The sequence below is a fragment of the Mirounga leonina genome, unplaced genomic scaffold, assembly GCF_011800145.1.
Source record: "Mirounga leonina isolate KUSES-001 unplaced genomic scaffold, KU_Mleo_1.0 Mir_151, whole genome shotgun sequence".
Lineage (NCBI taxonomy): Eukaryota > Metazoa > Chordata > Mammalia > Carnivora > Phocidae > Mirounga > Mirounga leonina.
In genome coordinates, this window is record NW_023270377.1 from 100,354,026 (window position 1) to 100,370,672 (window position 16,647).

Genomic DNA, 16,647 nt, shown 5'->3' on the forward strand with positions numbered 1-16,647 from the left:
CCAACATCTGTCGTTTCCTGACTTGTTAATTTTAGCCATTCTGACTGGTGTGAGGTGGTATCTCATTGAGGTTTTGATTTGGATTTCCCTGATGCCGAGCGATATTGAGCACTTTTTCATGTGACTGTTGTAAGGCCAATATTTTCTTACTAATTTTCTGTCTGGATGATGTCACTGATGAAAGTGGGATATTAAAGTCCTCTAACTGATTGGGCACCTGGGTAGCTCAGTCTGCCTTCAGTTCAGTTCATGATCCCAGGGTCCTCAAATCAAGTCCCACATGGGTGCTCCCTGCTCAGTGGGGAGCCTGCTTATCCCTCTCATGCTTTCTGTCCCTATCTCTGTCTCTCTCAAATAAATAAATAAAATCTTTTTTTTTATTTTTAATAAAATCTTAAGAAAAGTCCTCTACTATTATTGTATTGCTGTCTATTTCTTCCTTTAAGTCTGTTAATACTTTATATGTTTATGTGCTCTGTTAGGTGCATAAATATTTACAAATTTTATATCTTGTTGGATTGACCCATTTATCATTATATAATAACTTTGTCTCTTACTGTAGTCTTTGTGTTAAGGTCTATTTTGTCTTATATAAGTATAGCTACCGAGCTTTCTTTAGGTTTCCATTTGCATGTGATATGGTTTTGAAGGTGGGGTTAGGAGCTTATGGCCAAGGAAGAATTCTTGAGATGTCATTGGTGCAAAAAAGGTGATTTTTATTTAAGCACACGGACAGGATCCCTGGGCAGAAATAGCTGCTACCCTGGGATTGTAAGGAACAACTGATTATATACTTTGGAGTTGGGGGAAGTAAAGACAAAGGGAAGTTTCCAAAAGGACTTTCATATGCTAAGGAAGACTGACAGGATCCTGGAGGCCTAGTCAAGCTAATATTGTTTTTATCTCTAGCAAAGCATTAACATTAAGACAGTTTGGGGGCGCCTGGGTGGCTCAGTCGCTAAGCGTCTGCCTTCTGCTCAGGTCGTGATCCCAGGGTCCTGGGATCGAGCCCTGCATCGGGCTCCCTGCTCCGCAGGAAGCCTGCTTCTCCCTCTCCCACTCCCACTGCTGTGTTCCCTCTCTCACTGTCTCTCTCTCTCTCTGTCAAATAAATAAAATCTTTAAAAAACAAAAAACAAGAAACATTAAGACAGTTTGGAGTTTCCTGGAGGAATGTCATACTCTTCCTGCCTCAGGTATTTGTCAGTGGGCTGCAGGTTATAAGAAAATTTAATTCTATATGCGTTTCCTTCTTCCTTTGTTCCCCACATCACATGGAATATCTTTTTCCATCCCTTCACTTTCTGTCTGTGTATCCTTAATATATGAAGCAAGTCTCTTGTAGGTAGCATATAGATAGATGGGTCTTATTTTCTTTGCGATTTGATGATTTTTTGTAGTGGTATGGTTAGATTCCTTTTTATCTTTTGTGTATTTACTGTAGGTTTTTGCTTTGTACTTACTGTGAAGCTTACGTAAAGCAACTTATATTTTTAAGTCTATTTTAAGTTGATAACAACTTAAGTTTCAACACATCCTAAACCTCTACATTTTTACCCTCCCCCCAGTTTATGTTTTTATGTCACAATTTACATCTTTTTACTTTGTGCGTCCATTAACAAGTTATTTTTACTAGTTTTATCTTTAAACCTTCGTACTGGCTTAATACATAATTAATCCACCACCTTTATATTAGATTATTCTGAATTTTACTATACACTTACTTTTACCAGTGAGATTTATAGTTTCCTGGTTTTTTGTTACTACTTAGTGCTCTTTCATTTCAGTTTAAAGAAGTACCTTTAACATTTATCCATTGGTGATGAACTCCCTTAGCTTTTGCTTGTCTGGAAAACTCTTGATCACTCCTTCAGTTCTGAAGGGCGGTTCTGCCGTATATTCTTGGTTGTCAGTTTTTTTGTTTCATTCAGCACTTTGAATATGCCATTGTCTTCAGGCCTGCAAAGTTTCTGCTGAAAAATCTGGCAGTATTAACGGGATTTTCCTTTTACATAACAAGTTGTTTCCTTCTTGCTGCTTTTAAGATTCTCTCCTTGAAAAAAAAAATGTGTCTTACAGTGGGTCTCTTTGGGTTCCTCTTATTTGGAAACCTCTCAAAACCTCTCCGAGATTTTTGGCTCTGGTTGTCTGTTTCCTTCCCCAGGTTAGGATAGCTTTCAGCCATTTCTTCAAATAAGTTTTCTGCTCCTTTCTGTCTCTTTTCTACTCCTGGGGGCCCTATTATATGAATAGTGAACAGCTAGATATTGTCCCATAAGTCCTTTAAGCTATCTACTCATTTTCATTGTTTTTTTCTTTTTTCTGAGTTCTACTATCTTACCTTTGAATTTAACTGACCTTTCCTCTGCCTCAATCAAGTCTGCTGTTGAACCCCTCTAATGTATGTTTCAGTTCATCTATTGCATTCTTCAGTTCTGTGACTTCTTTTTGGTACTTTCTTATATTTTCTATCTCTTTGTTGAAATTCTCACTGTGTTCATCATTTCTTCTCTTGAGCTTGGTGAGCAACTTTATGACTATTATTTTGAACTCTTTATCAGGTAAATCACTTACTTCATTTCATTAAGGTCTTGTTCTGACGCTTTCTCTTCTTCTTCTGCTTGGAAGTATTCCTCTGTTTTTTCATTTTGCTTTACTTTCCCTGTTGGTTTCTGTGCATTAGATAAATCAGTCACCTCTCCCAGTCTCAAAGAAATGGCCTTGTATTGAACCTTATTATTCACCCCTGCCCTAGCTCATGATTTCCCAAGCAGTCTATTTTATTTTAAGTGGCTCCCAGTAGTTAAAGGTGTGCCAAGACCTGTCAGTGTCTCAAAGGGGAGCATCTCAGTCAGCACCTAGATTCAGGCTGATTGGGAAGCCCGACCCTCCACAGCAGCTTTTAAAGTATGCAAATATGCCTTTTTTTAGGGGAATACTGGGAGATGGACTTTTCTGTCTGCTCCCTCCATGCTGAGCCCTGGGGTGATAGGCAGTTAACTGTTTTTTGTTTGCTGCTGTCCCCCTTTCACCTGTGAACACAAGCCCTGCTGGCCCTCAGAGCCAAACCATCAAAGGGTGTGTTCTCTGGGCAGCAGACACAAGCTCCTTTCTTAGCAACCCCAACCACCTGGGTGGGGCAAGAGAGTACAAAGATGGCACCCACCATCTTCCTTCCCTGGAGAGTGCCTAAGTAAGTTCTTACATGTGTGCCAAACTAAAGCCTGCCCCTAAGGCTGAATCTTCAACACAAGCAAAGAGGCCTCTTATACATAAAGACTGGGGGTGTGTTTCCTTCTCCTGTCTCTGCATTCTGCCCTGGGGGTGGTGGCCAACCAAGAACTGTTTTTCCATTTGTTATTAGTCCCAACTGGAGCCATGAACACAAGCCATGGGGGGCAATAGAACCAGATGGTCAGGGGGTATTCCTTGGGCAGCAGACATGTGGACAAGTTCTGCTCTGGGTGACCCTGGTGATCTGGAGCACAGCACAGGGAGCACTTGAAGATCGTACCTGTCCTCTGAGGTCTCTTGAGAGGATTACAGTCAGCTCCTAGATGTGTGTGTGTATGTAAGATTGTATTTATTTATTTGAGAGAGAGAGAGCACAAGTCGGGGGGAGAAGCAGAGTGGGAGGGAGAGAATCTGAAGAAGACTCTGATGAGCCCAACCCCATGCAGGGCTTGATCCCATGACTGCGAGATCATGACCTGAGTTTAAAACCAGGAGTCAGATGCTCAACTGCCCGAGCCACCCAGGTGCCCCTAGATGTGTGTTTAATTGGAAGCCTGCTATTCTGACTACAGCTATGAGAGAGGCTAATAGGCCTCCATCACAGAAAGACTGGGTGCCTCAATCTGTTGCCTCTCTGCTGTACCTACCGTGGTGGTAGCTGGTTAAGAACTTTCTCCAAGATCTGCAATCTTTAGCCCCACTGGTCACCAGAGCCAAGCAATCTAGAGGTGTCTCCTGGGCGGCAATTGAAAAAATCAGGGAGCCAGACAAGGAATATACAGGAAATATCAGTGACCTGAAGTGAAGCAGAGCAGGAGTGCAAAGATGGTACTTGCTGGCCTCCATCTTTGGAGAGTGTTTCAGTAGGCACCCCCAGATGTGTGTTAAATTAGATGTCTTTAGGCCCGTGCTCTAAGATACGCAAGTAAGTCTGTCTCGTAGAAAGTCTGGGCACTTTTCAGTCAGCTGCCTCTGCTCTGCCCTGGGGTAGGTGAATTTGCACTAACCCTTTAAAAACTGTACCTCAGTTTACTCTAGTCTTGGGAGTCTTGGGGTCACAGGCTCTAGTTGACTTTCAAAGCTGGAGATTTTGGGTGCTCATCTGTCAGGTGCAGGTCTTAAAAGTTGGGGTGCCAGATGTGTGGTTCAAACCCTTTGCTCTTCAGGGAGAAGTGTGAGGTTGTGAGTTCCCTCCTGATTGTGGGTTACCATGCTGGGGGTGTGGTTTATGGTGAGATTGTGTCTTGGCCTGTCCTTCCCCCTTTGACATGAGTTTTTTTCCCTTTCACCCAGTGGGAGGAAGTCATTCATCTAGTTTTGAAGTTTTTTCCAGAGGAAATAGTTCCATATGTAGCTTTTAGATTCAGTGTGTCCGTGGGAGGAGGTGAGTTTAGGATTCTCCTACATTCCTATCTTGAATCAGAACCTTCCTATTAGCTATTTATACTTGATAGGTATTAATCACTTTTAGTAAGATACCACATTTTAAATTCATATATCTTGTATTGCAAACAATGAAGACTCTTAGATACAGCATAGTAATTCAATTGGTAGAGCAGTTTTGGGTACAGCAGATTATGGTGTATGACTAAATATAGGTAATGATATAATCTCAGTGCCCATTTATATAGGAACAAAATTAGATGGCTTACAATACTTGTTTTCAAGATGTAATTTAAAAAAGTACTGTAAGCAGTTCCACTCCCAGTATGTACCCAAACACGAAAACGTCCACACACAAAAGTTAGTACTCAGATGTTCGTAGCAGCATTATTCAAAATAGCTAAAACACTCATGTGTTTTACTCATGTCTATCATCGGATGAATGGATAAACCCAAGTTGTATATCTATGCAGTAGAGTATAATTTATCTATTACAGTAGAATATAATTTATCAATTAAAAGGAATGACATACCACTTCATACGTAGTAGGATAGGTATAATTAAAAAGACAACAGCAAGTATTGATGAGGATACAAGGAAATCAGAACCCTTTTACACAGATGGCGGTAATGTAAAATATTGCAGCCCACTATGGAAATAAATTTGGCAGTTCCTTAAAAAGTTAAATACATAGTTATCATATGAGCAAATAATACCAACTAGACATACACTGGAGAGATTGAATCACATGTTCACACAAAACTTGTTCATGAATGTTTATAGCAGTGTAATTCATGAGAGCCAAAAGATAGAAAAGGCCTAAATGGCAGCCATAAAATGGAATGAGGTACTGTTAAATGCCACAACATGGATGAACCTTGAAAACATTACACTAAATGAAAGAAGCTAGACACAAAAGACCACCTATTGTATGATTGTGTTCATATGAAATGTCCAAAATAATAGAGACAGTAAGTAGATTAGTAGTTGCTAGGGGGCTATGGGTGGGTGGGAGGCACTAACTGCTAATAGGTATGGGATTTCTTTTTTGGGGTGATGCAAGTGTTCTGACATTTAGTATTGATGGTTATACAACATCTATTTGTGGATGTAAATGTGTTTGTATCTCTGATACTATTTTAGAATATTTTAAAGGAGTACTGAATGTAGAATACAGGCTTTGAATAGATTACCCAAGCCCAAATTTTGATTATAGACAAGCATTAAAATGAATGTAGTATATGACTTTTTCTAGAAAACATGAAGAATGAAATCACTACAATAGAGATGGGTTGGAAGATGGAAAATGGGTGGATATACAGGGGAAACAAATGTGTTAAGTAGGGGTGAAAACCAGCTGATTATTAGCACAGAAACAGATCCCCCCCACCCTGTGCCAGTTGTTGAGTCATTCAGCAGGTTTAGTCAGTCATTTATCAGATTTTTTTTAATACAAATTATATGCCAAGCCCTGTGTCTACATGCTGACTGTCTGCTTTGAATGAATCAGATTTTATCCCGTACCTCATGGAGTTCCTAACCTAATGAAGGAGATGGGCAATAAAAAGGCAGAACAAACATTATGATTAAGAAAATGTTATGAAAGAAATTAATATCCCTTGCCTGTTTATAGAAAATAGGGAAATAGGAGCTTTGTGACATACTTTTGGTAGGGTGATCAGTGATGCCCAGTGAAGGCCTTTCCAAAGAGGTAGCGTCTAAACTGAGACTTAAAAGGTATTGGAAGGAGTCATCCATGGGAAATTGGGAGAAGGACATTCTATGCATAATGAAGACCCTAGGATGGCATCTTTGAGAAACAGACAAGAAGCCATTATGGCTGGAGCTTAGTAAATTGAGGAAAGAAGTCATGTTGTAAGCACTAATAGGGACTTTGGACCTTGCACTGAGAAATTACCAAGAGCTATTAAGCAAAGAAGTGACATGTTCTGAAAGACTACTCTAGCTTTGGGATGGAGAATGAAGAACTTGGTAAGAAAAAAAATAGGGACAGCAGTTAAAAGGCTATGGCCAGGGGCACCTGGGTGGCTCAGTCAGTTAAGTGTCTGACTCTTGGTTTCGGCTCATTGTGATCTTGGGTCATGGGATCGAGCCCCTTGTTAGGCTCCACGCTCAGCTCCGAGTCTGCTTGGGACTCTCTCTTTCTCCTTCTCTCTTTCTCTCCCTCTGCTTCTCCCCACTGCGTGCACAATGCGTACACACTCTATCTTTAAAATAAATAAATCTTAAAAAAAAAAGAAAAAAAGAGGCTATGGCCAGAGCTATCCCAGACATAAGGATGGTGGCAGAGTGGATGGAGAAGAACTATTAAATTCAAGGTATGGTTGGAACGTAGATCAGCTGGATTCAATGTGTTGGATGTTGTGGATGGTGGAAAAGAAAGATTCAGGAATTACTCTTAGCCATTTGTTACTAAAATCTATGTACTCTACATGGAATCAAGTATGGGTGGTAGGAGTATGTTGTATACATAATGATACATAAGTTGATATTTATGTAGTGCTTTGAAAGTACTGCCACATCTAATACTCATTTTGGGTTCTCTAATTTTTTTAACTGAAACATGTTGGTTTTAACTGAAACGTGTTGGCAGTCTGAATTTAGTTACAGTTTTCCTGAAGTAGAGCTTAACTGGCATTCGGAAGCGTTGAGGCTACTTAAAATTCTCACACCTAAAAATCAGTCCTTCCCCAAACTAAACATTATCTCTTACAAAATCAGTGTGGGGTTTTTTGGCGGGGGCAGGGCAAGATAGTTTTATTTTTGAAGGAATAGGGTAGAAGTTAGAAAGTTTTTCTAAGAGTTGGGGTGCCTGGGTGGCTTACTTGGTTGAATGTATGACTCTTGATCTCAGCTTAGGTCTTAAGTGAGTTCAAGCCCTGCATTGGGCTCCGTGCTGGTATGGAGCCTACTTTTTAAAAAAAAGAAAAGAATTTTTTTCTCAAGAGTATATTTTCATGATGTGTAGTTAGATTTTGTCTGAATGAGAGTATAAGGTCAACTAGATTTTTATGAAAGATACCAAAAATTTTAAAAACTTGCCACACTGTTAACATAATATAGTTAAATTAACAGAAATAACTTCAGATTGCTATTATTAAGCATTTTTCTTTTTAGAATAGAGGTTATTGCATACTATATAATTTCATGGGAAATTCAAATAAAAAACTTAGAGCTACCACAAATACATTCAGTACTTTCTAGTATAATTTTGTTATACTTGATATGAATATCTGTAAATTGATTATTTTTTCCTAGACTGTTTTCAAAATGCAGTTTTTAGCATTGATCTTCAAATGTTACAGATTTGCAAGAATTGATATATTAGTTCCTCAAGGAAAAAGAAATCAGTCTTATTTATTTATTTTTCAGAGGTGGCTGGATCCAAACAAACCAATTAGGAAGCAGCTGAAGAGTGAGCATACATATTTACTTGACATTTTACAAGTATACTTTATAAAGATAAAGGATTAATATAATCTGATTAATTAGAACTGCTTTTATTAATTCTAGGAGGATCTCCTTACAGTTTGAACTTCAGAGTCAAATTTTTTGTAAGTGACCCCAACAAGTTACAAGAAGAATACACAAGGTGGGTTTATGGAGCATATTTTTCCTGAAAATATTGTCAGAACTATTATGAAATTTTGAAATTATTTAGGCAGATATAGATTGTCATGGTGTGTAATTCTGAGATTCCCAGCCGTGACACAGAATGGGTTATAGATCTTTCATGTTTCCTCCCGTCTTGGATGGCTGGGAGGGCTTTAGGAGATTGGAACCCCAAGACCACCCCATCCAGCCACAAGCAGCCTCCTGAACCATATGAAATTAGATTTTTCTATTTGTAAAAAATGGTTAAGAAGTACTGCTGTAACTAATTGAGGTAATCAGATGATATTATAATTGTATCCAAGTGATGCTGCATAGTGACAATTGTGTCTGCTTTTTTTTAAGGTAAAAGTGTATTCTATATATATTTTTTATTTCCATTGAGGAGAACGTAGAATTTAGAAAAATACATAACCATTATGTGCAGGAGTAATGGTCAACAGGTACCTTTTTTTTTCCCTCTGAAAATAGAATCTGTAGTTCCCTTTTGCTAAGATTAAAAGTCTTTTATTTTTTTCCTCCATCCCTACCATTTTCCTTAAAAGTGTAATTAACATACATTGTGTTAGTTTCATGTGAACAGATACCTTTTTATAAAGGATGTTGGCAGGGAGTGCGCTAGCACACTTAGATCTTTAAGTGCCCACTTCATTGGCCATTTTAAGTCTGCTCTTGAGTCATGATCTAATTTTGTTGTCATTTCTACTTGACAAAGTGTACAGAAGAATGACCCAGGTGAGTATTTTGAAAGTGTATGAAAATTACGTGAGCTGTTTAAGGTAGAAATGGGAATAATCATAGTGTGGTATCTGTACTTGAATCTTGTGTATTGCTTGAAAGATAGAATTAGTAATTAGTTGTTTTTTTTTTAAAGACTAAAGAAAACATTAGCATGTAAGACCTTCCATAAAAGTCTCAGCTATAAGAATATAGGTCAGTGATTATATTCAGAATTACTCTAAAAGGTAGGTGCCAAATTAGCAATTTGTACCTAAAGCTGCCTGTAGATGGGCTGTGAGATGTTACCATGTTGGCCATTGTTTAGAATACTGTGGTGATGTGGAGCAACAAAAAAATAAATTAAAGATATTTAGCTGTATCTGCCAATTCTCAGGTGTTTATAAAATAGGGTTTTCAGTAGACCAAGTAAGTAGAGTTAGATTGACATTCTTGAGAGTCCTTTTCTGTGTGTTTGTTGAGGGCAAGGTGTTACCTTTTTTCTAAAAGAATTTAGGAATGTAGGCCCTGGATTAGGCAGTCCTAACATTCAAAACTAATAATATTTCCAAGGTAATTTATGTTGAAAAGCAAAGTTGTGTTATATGAATAACCTTCAGTTTAATATGGTAGCTCTTAATCAGTCAAGTTTTGTTGTTGTTAAATAATTAACAAAATCTTTTATTTTAATAAATAATTCTTAGTATTGTAAAACTTTTCCTAATTTTGGCTTAACTTCAAGGAAACTACTCTGAATTAATGAAAATTGTGAATTATAAAACATTTTTAAGTGCATTTTACTATTTCTGGTAAATGTAAGCTGAAATAAAGTAGCAAAGTATTCCATAATACATATTTTATGTAATCAGAGTCTTAAATGTATAAGAAATATTTGTAATTAAAAAAACCAATAATTTAAAATTGGATTTCTAATGTTTTTAATATTTATGAAAGGTTTGTTAGCATAGCAATTAAAATATTGTCATTTGCAGCCATAGTCATAATTTACTTCACTCAAAATAATGTCTTTGAATTTCTTAATGGAGCTTGAATGTGTTGATTCTTTTATAGCCTGTGTTTAAAACATAATCATGGAATAAATGTATCTCAAGGATAATTAAGTCGTAATATCTTCCTGAAGTAGAAGGTAAAGCCAAGTTTGGTAGTAATCAAGCAATTACTTTGTGCTCAGTCTGTTGTCTAGAGGATTATCTTTTTTTCACTAAAAATAATGTATTCTTTCAAGAGTCCTTTATAATAGAATGTCCTAGAATCTTGTAACTGGTGGTATTTGGTAAAATGAGTTAAGTAGCTAGTTTTCATTATATTACCATAGAGTATATCAGTGCATCTCTACCCTCACTACAACTTAGAATCACTTAGTGGAACTTTAAAACATGCTGATGCCTTTGTCATACCCCTGAGATACTCTGATTTAATTAGGTCTCAGATGGGACCTGTGCATAGACATTATTAAAAGCTTCCCAGGTGATTCTAATATGCAGCCAGGGGTAAAGAAATACCCCTTTAAAACTTTAGTACTTGGGTAGCGTTAATGCAGTGGTCATGATAATAATATGACACCTTCAGCTACAGTTGCTAAATTTTAAGGACTAGTTTAAACCCATGAAACAGGAAACATGCCACACCTCCTTACCTTGAGATTCCATTCTAGATAAGTCGTAGGAAAAAGGACCTATAGAGCCTACAGGTCATTTGGTATTAGCAGGTGCTGGCATCCTTAGAAGTGGAGTTTTCTCAGGAGTCATGACACTACAGATGACATTTCTTTGGTGCCTTTTTTGTGCTTAGGTATACTCAATACATAATAAGTGCTCATGGTATTGGTATTTGTCTGGATTAGAAAAGCTGTATTATTTTTACAATTATTATTAAACACGTCATTTCTGTATTTACCTCAATTATTAATCTATCTTAAAAGTCTTAATTGTCTTTAAAAATTGGGGTTTTATCACCTTATTTAGGGCCTGTGGGATACATATACTAGACAAGTGATATTACTTCCTTTTTTACAAATACAGAAATTAAGGCTCAGCCAAATTTTAAGTAATTTGCTAAAGAGCACCAGCTGGTTTAGCTTAGGACTTGAATTCTGGTTTCCACTCTGTCAGTCCTTACTGGGTGGTATATAAATAAAATTCAGCAGGCATAGGTATTATTTGTGTAAGATTTACAATATTATGTCAAGAATATACATGCCTTTTCAATCTTAACTGAAGATTGGTTCCTACGAGGAACCTTTAACTTTTAATTATGAAACCAAGAAGCTAGGTAGAAATATATTGTCTTACACTGAATAAGTAGGTAATATTTACAGTATTACATATTAGTTCTCACTGGGAGTTTATGTACTTCATTAATATGTGAAGGCGAGTATTTGTATCAACTTTTAAAAAAAGTTTTAGCGAATATCTGATTCTCTGAAAGCCTTAATTATGTTTTTTGGTAATTTGAATATTGTCATGGAGCTCTTTAATGATTTTAATCAGCCAGAAAACTAAAACTGTTAGACACGATTTTTGATTCTTGGAGTGTGTATGCTTTTTTCAGTGGGGTAAAATAAAGTCTTAAAATTCCCTGTTTAAACATTGAAAGCCACAAAATTTGGTCTTCTGCCAACATTACGCATCACAGGTGACTTGTTGCAAGCATTGACACATCTCTGAGGGAATGACTTAACCTCAGTAGTGGGGACAGAAAGACAATGCCATCTTATAAGCAATCTCAGCATTCTTTTTAATAGAAATTCATATTTTTGTTGGTTTTAACCAACTGAGCCACCCAGGCACCCGGTTTTTTGTTGGTTTTAAAGGAAGTTGGGTACTTGGCAATTCTGATAGTAGGGAAGGCAGCTCAAGTTTTTTGTTTTGTTTTGTTTCTGACTAAAGAGAGCTTTCTTAACTCAAATGAAAATGGAAAGGTGCTTTTCTACATTTAGCAGCTTCCGACAGTGTAATGATGAGATGACCATAGGCCTGTCTTTGCAGCTGGCTTTCTGTCTCAACAGAAGGGATGACTTCTCCACTTGATCTCTAGTGCATTGCTACTGTCAGCTCTCCTATGTCTCTGACTCAAGTTTTCTGTGTTTCCCAGTTCTAATTTCTACAAACACCAATATTTAGAATATTCTCCCTAATCTCCCTCGGTCACGTAACTCTTAAAGTTTTTATAATAGAAGCTAGTGGAAACAAGTTATTTGAAGTACAGAATTTCATTTGTCAAAGGATTTTAAGATTGGGATTCATGAATGTATGAAAGCTTATTTAAAAATATCTTTATGTGCTAATATGTAGATTATAAAAGCAAATATTTAAATATTTCAATTTTATTAGTTAATATAAGCATACAATTTTTAAATCCTAGATGTTGTAATTTCAGTAAATGCTAAATGCTATCTCTTGCTCTTTTTTTTAAGGTACCAGTATTTTTTGCAAATTAAACAAGACATTCTTACTGGAAGGTGGGCTATTTTAAATTTTTAATAATGGGCTTTAAAAATACTTTTAGTTGTGTATTATTTAAGTAACTCATGATCATTGCAAACGAATTATTTATTGAAAAATGGTTACATGCAGCATGAATTTTTTTTCATCAGATAAATTCTTTACTTATAGTGAAAATGTAAGTCATGGAAACTTCATATGTATATAGTATTACAAAAATTACAGTGCTTTTGAAATTATTGTATTTAACCTTGGGTTATGTATTTTCTGTTTTGTTTTATTAGATTGCCCTGTCCTTATAATACTGCTGCCCTTTTGGCTTCATTTGCTGTTCAGTGTAAGTATCAACCCACTCCTGAGTCACATAGCATGTGATTGCATGGTCTGTGTTGATAGTACAGTGCCTTTAATGCAGGAGTTCTTTAGACATACGTTAATATACAGAAAAAAGTGATTGCAAAGGAAATATAATGTAACGTTCAGTTAGTTAGCAATTACTTAGATTTCTGAAAAAAAGTTTTTCTGAAGTTGTTTGAAACCTAGAAGAATGTTAAGTGTGTTGTAATAGCTTGCTTACATGGTAGCTAGCAGTTAAACAAATATTTTACTTCCAGAAGTAATGAATTCATGACATTGCTGATTTGGCTATCAGAATTACAGAACGTGTTTATTAAATTGTGACTACTTTCCTTCCATGTAATAGCTGAACTTGGAGACTACAATCAGTCAGAAAACTTGCCAGGCTACCTCTCAGATTATTCTTTCATTCCTAATCAACCTCAAGATTTTGAAAAAGAAATTGCAAAATTACATCAGCAACATACGTAAGGATTTATTTACTTTTATGCTTTTTCATTAACTTCTTAAGGTTATCTTTTCTAGAGAAATGTTTTAAATTATTTCTAATGTGATTGTTATATTTACTTAATACAGAACAGTTACTGTTATGTAAAATAGTAGAATTGATGTAAGGAAATGTGGGTTGTCTATACTAAAAAAAATTAATAGCTAATTTCATAGAATATATGAGGCTTTCCTTCATTTCTAGTGAGAACCATAAAGCTATATGTAAACGGAAATTTGCTATTGGGGCGCCTGGGTGACTCGGTTGGTTAAACCTCCAACTCTCCATCTCAGCTCAGGTCTTGATCGCAGGGTTGTGAGTCCAGGCCCCATGTTGGACCCCATGCTGGACATGGAGCGAACTGAAGGAAAGAGAGAGGGCAAGGGGGAGGGAGGAAGGGAAGGAGGGGAGTGGGGGTGGGAGGGAGGGAGGGAGAGAGAGAGAAAGAAAGGAAGGAAAATATTTGCCATTATGTAAAGTTGACAGTTCTTTAAGAAGGAATTTTAGAATATTAATAGTATGTTCACAGATCAGTTGTTACAGATCAATCTACTTAGCAATTCTTTCTTAGTTTTTAGCTATGTGAAATGAATCATTTGGTAATGAGCCAAGAGGAGAAAAGGAACCTTATGTAATATAAATTAATTTTTAAAAGTCCTTTAAAAAGTAGCATTTTTTTCATTCATAACAATATTCAACTTTGATATTTTGTGAGTCTTAATTTTTTGTGACATAATTTGTTTCAAGAAGAGATTTATTGCTTTGAATAGAAAATAATATTATTTATTGGTTTACTTTTTGCTTTAACATGCAGTTCAAAATGCTCAACAGTGGAACTAAGGCAGTATTGTTTATTGGCTAAGAAAAAGTTTGAACTAAAGAACCAGACTGCCTGGTCTGAAATTCTGGTTAAGACAACTTAACACTCTTATAATCTTGGCCAAATTGCTTTCTAACTTTGCTTCTCTGTTTCATTATATGTAAATTGGGGATAATAAAAGTATCTACCTCTGGAGTTAATGTAAGGATTAAGTGAGTTTATATACAAAGTACTCAGAACAGTGCCCAGCACATGGTAAGCACTAAAGAAATATTAGCTCTTAATAGTAAGGAAACTTATTTCATTTGGTAATGACCCATGTATCTAAAACAGGTTGGCAAACTGGCCCACTGCCTATTTTTGTATGGCCCATGGGCTAAGAATGGTCTGTACATTTTAAATGTTTGAGAAAAATACAAAAAGAAGAATAACATTTTGTGGCATGTGAAATTTTGAGAAATTCCAGTTTGGTGTCCATAGATGAACACTTAATGGAGCATAGACTGCCTTTTTGTCCTCATGTCTGTGACTGCTTTCAAATAACAGCAGAGTTGAGTAGTTGTAGCAGAGACCATGTGACCTAAAAGCCTAAAGTATTTACTATCTAGCTCTTTTCAGTTAGCAATAATCGCGCCTCGGATAAACCTCACTGGCTATGATACTGCCACTGCGCAAAGCTGTCTAGCGCTTTTCAGTAAAAGTTTGCTGACCTCTGATATAAAATAAGACTAATAAAATGAGAATTTCAATAGACTGGCCTAATGCCGGTGGGGGGGCTATTTTGGTCCAGCAGGAAAAATGCCATGTGTAATAAAAGTTTTACACATAGCATATCCAAATCAAGCATTTAAAGATAAACCAGATTTTTTTTTAAAAAATTGCCAGTAATGGAAAAATCTCCTCTGTAAGGAAAAAGTTTGACAAGGTATTGATTATATGTTTGTATTTGGTTTAAAGAAATGATCCTCACATCTTTAAACAAAGAAAAAATAGAATCATCCAGTTTAACTGAGGAGTAGGGGGTGGGGTGGGGAGGTAGAATATTTATTTAACTTAATTGAATTTTATAGAAAATTGAGGTATATGTACCTTTTTTAGGAATCCCATTTTTATGATCGTGCATTGGCAGGCTCTTGGCTTCCTTTTCTGGTATCATTAGTGAGTGAAAGTTTGATATCTTTGCTTTTGTAACTTGCTGTTTTTGCTCTGCTATCGTCAGATAATATCAGGTAACAAAGGTTTTTAGAAGCACATATAATATAGGAGTAAATCTGTTTTGAAAGCCTTTGCTAGAGTAGTAGTTCTCAAACTTGTGTTCATAAGAATCACATTTCTTAAATATAAACAATTTGGATGTTATCCCTTCTATATCAGATGTATACAGCAGTACTTCTGAAACTATCTGTGATGAAAGACCAGTTATTCCCCAATCTGTCATGGAATGAAACTTCTGAAAGATATAATAAAAGTGAATTACTAGGAAAGTAGAATGGAGAAATAAAGACGTAAAAAATTACAAGTTTTTGTTTCTCTTATTAGATTCAATAGACTTGAAATTACTCTGCCAAAATGCTATGAAATATAAAAGACTTTGACTCTTTCAGTTTCTGTACTTGTTATGAATCAACACCTGACTGTATGTACACCATACTCTAAGAAGCATGCTTTGGAAGTTGTCTCAGAGTTTGCATGTTTCAGAAGCACCTGTGTGATTTAAATGCAGATACAGTATATGGACCAAATTTTGAAAATTTTGAAAAACACTTCTTTTAAAAAGTTGTCAGAGAGTAAATGACTTTGTCAGCCATAAGAACAGCTAGGGACTTTTAAAACCTCATCCATTTTTTAAAATATAGTTGCCACACAGTTACATTAGTTTCAGGTGTATAACGTAGTAATTGGGGAAGTCTGTTCCTTATGCTACACTCACAAATATAGCTGCCATCTGTTACCATACAACGCTATTACAATACCATTGACTATGTACCCTATGCTGTGCCTAATGATTCCTCACTATTAACTCATTCTATAACTGGAAGCCTGTATCTCCTACTCCTTTCACATCATTTTGCCCATCCTCGTTGGCAACCATCAGTTTGTTCTCTGTGTTTATGGATCGTTTTCTGCTTTTTGTTTCTTAATTTTTTTAGATTCCACATATAAGTGAAATCATATGGTGTTTGTCTTTCTTAGTCTTACTGATTTCACTCAGTATAATAACCTCTAGGTCCATCCATTTTGTCACAAATGGCAAGATCTCATTCTTTTTTATGGCTGAAAACCATGTCGTATCCATTCATCTATCAATGGATGCTGACTTGCTTCCTTATCTTGGCTGTTGTAAATAATGCTGCAATAAAGATAGGGGTGCATATATTTTTTTGAAAGAATGTTTTCATTTTCTTTGGGTGAATACCCAGTAGTGGAATTACTAGATCATATGGTATTTTTAATTTTGGGAGGAACCTCCATACTATTTCCCACAGTGGCTACACCAGTTTGCATTCCCACCAGCAGTGCACAAGGGTTCCTTTTTCTCCACATCCCCTGG

General features: G+C 36.3%; 1 protein-coding gene and 1 pseudogene across 5 annotated transcripts in view; one reads left to right on the forward strand and one right to left on the reverse strand.

The window, feature by feature from the left end:
- Positions 1–16,647, forward strand: part of PTPN4 (protein tyrosine phosphatase non-receptor type 4) — a 233,599-nt gene that overhangs the window by 98,308 nt on the left and 118,644 nt on the right. For 4 of the 5 annotated variants that reach the window (XM_035008194.1, XM_035008191.1, XM_035008193.1 and 1 more), the window contains exons 4-8: positions 8,012–8,054; positions 8,132–8,231; positions 12,405–12,449; positions 12,717–12,769; positions 13,136–13,256. In XM_035008194.1, the coding sequence (XP_034864085.1) occupies positions 8,012–8,054; positions 8,132–8,231; positions 12,405–12,449; positions 12,717–12,769; positions 13,136–13,256 (362 nt within the window). The remainder of the gene's footprint in view (positions 1–8,011; positions 8,055–8,131; positions 8,232–12,404; positions 12,450–12,716; positions 12,770–13,135; positions 13,257–16,647) is intronic. The other variant, XM_035008195.1, reaches the window with a different exon arrangement.
- LOC118012807 lies at positions 14,535–14,775 on the reverse strand (annotated as a pseudogene).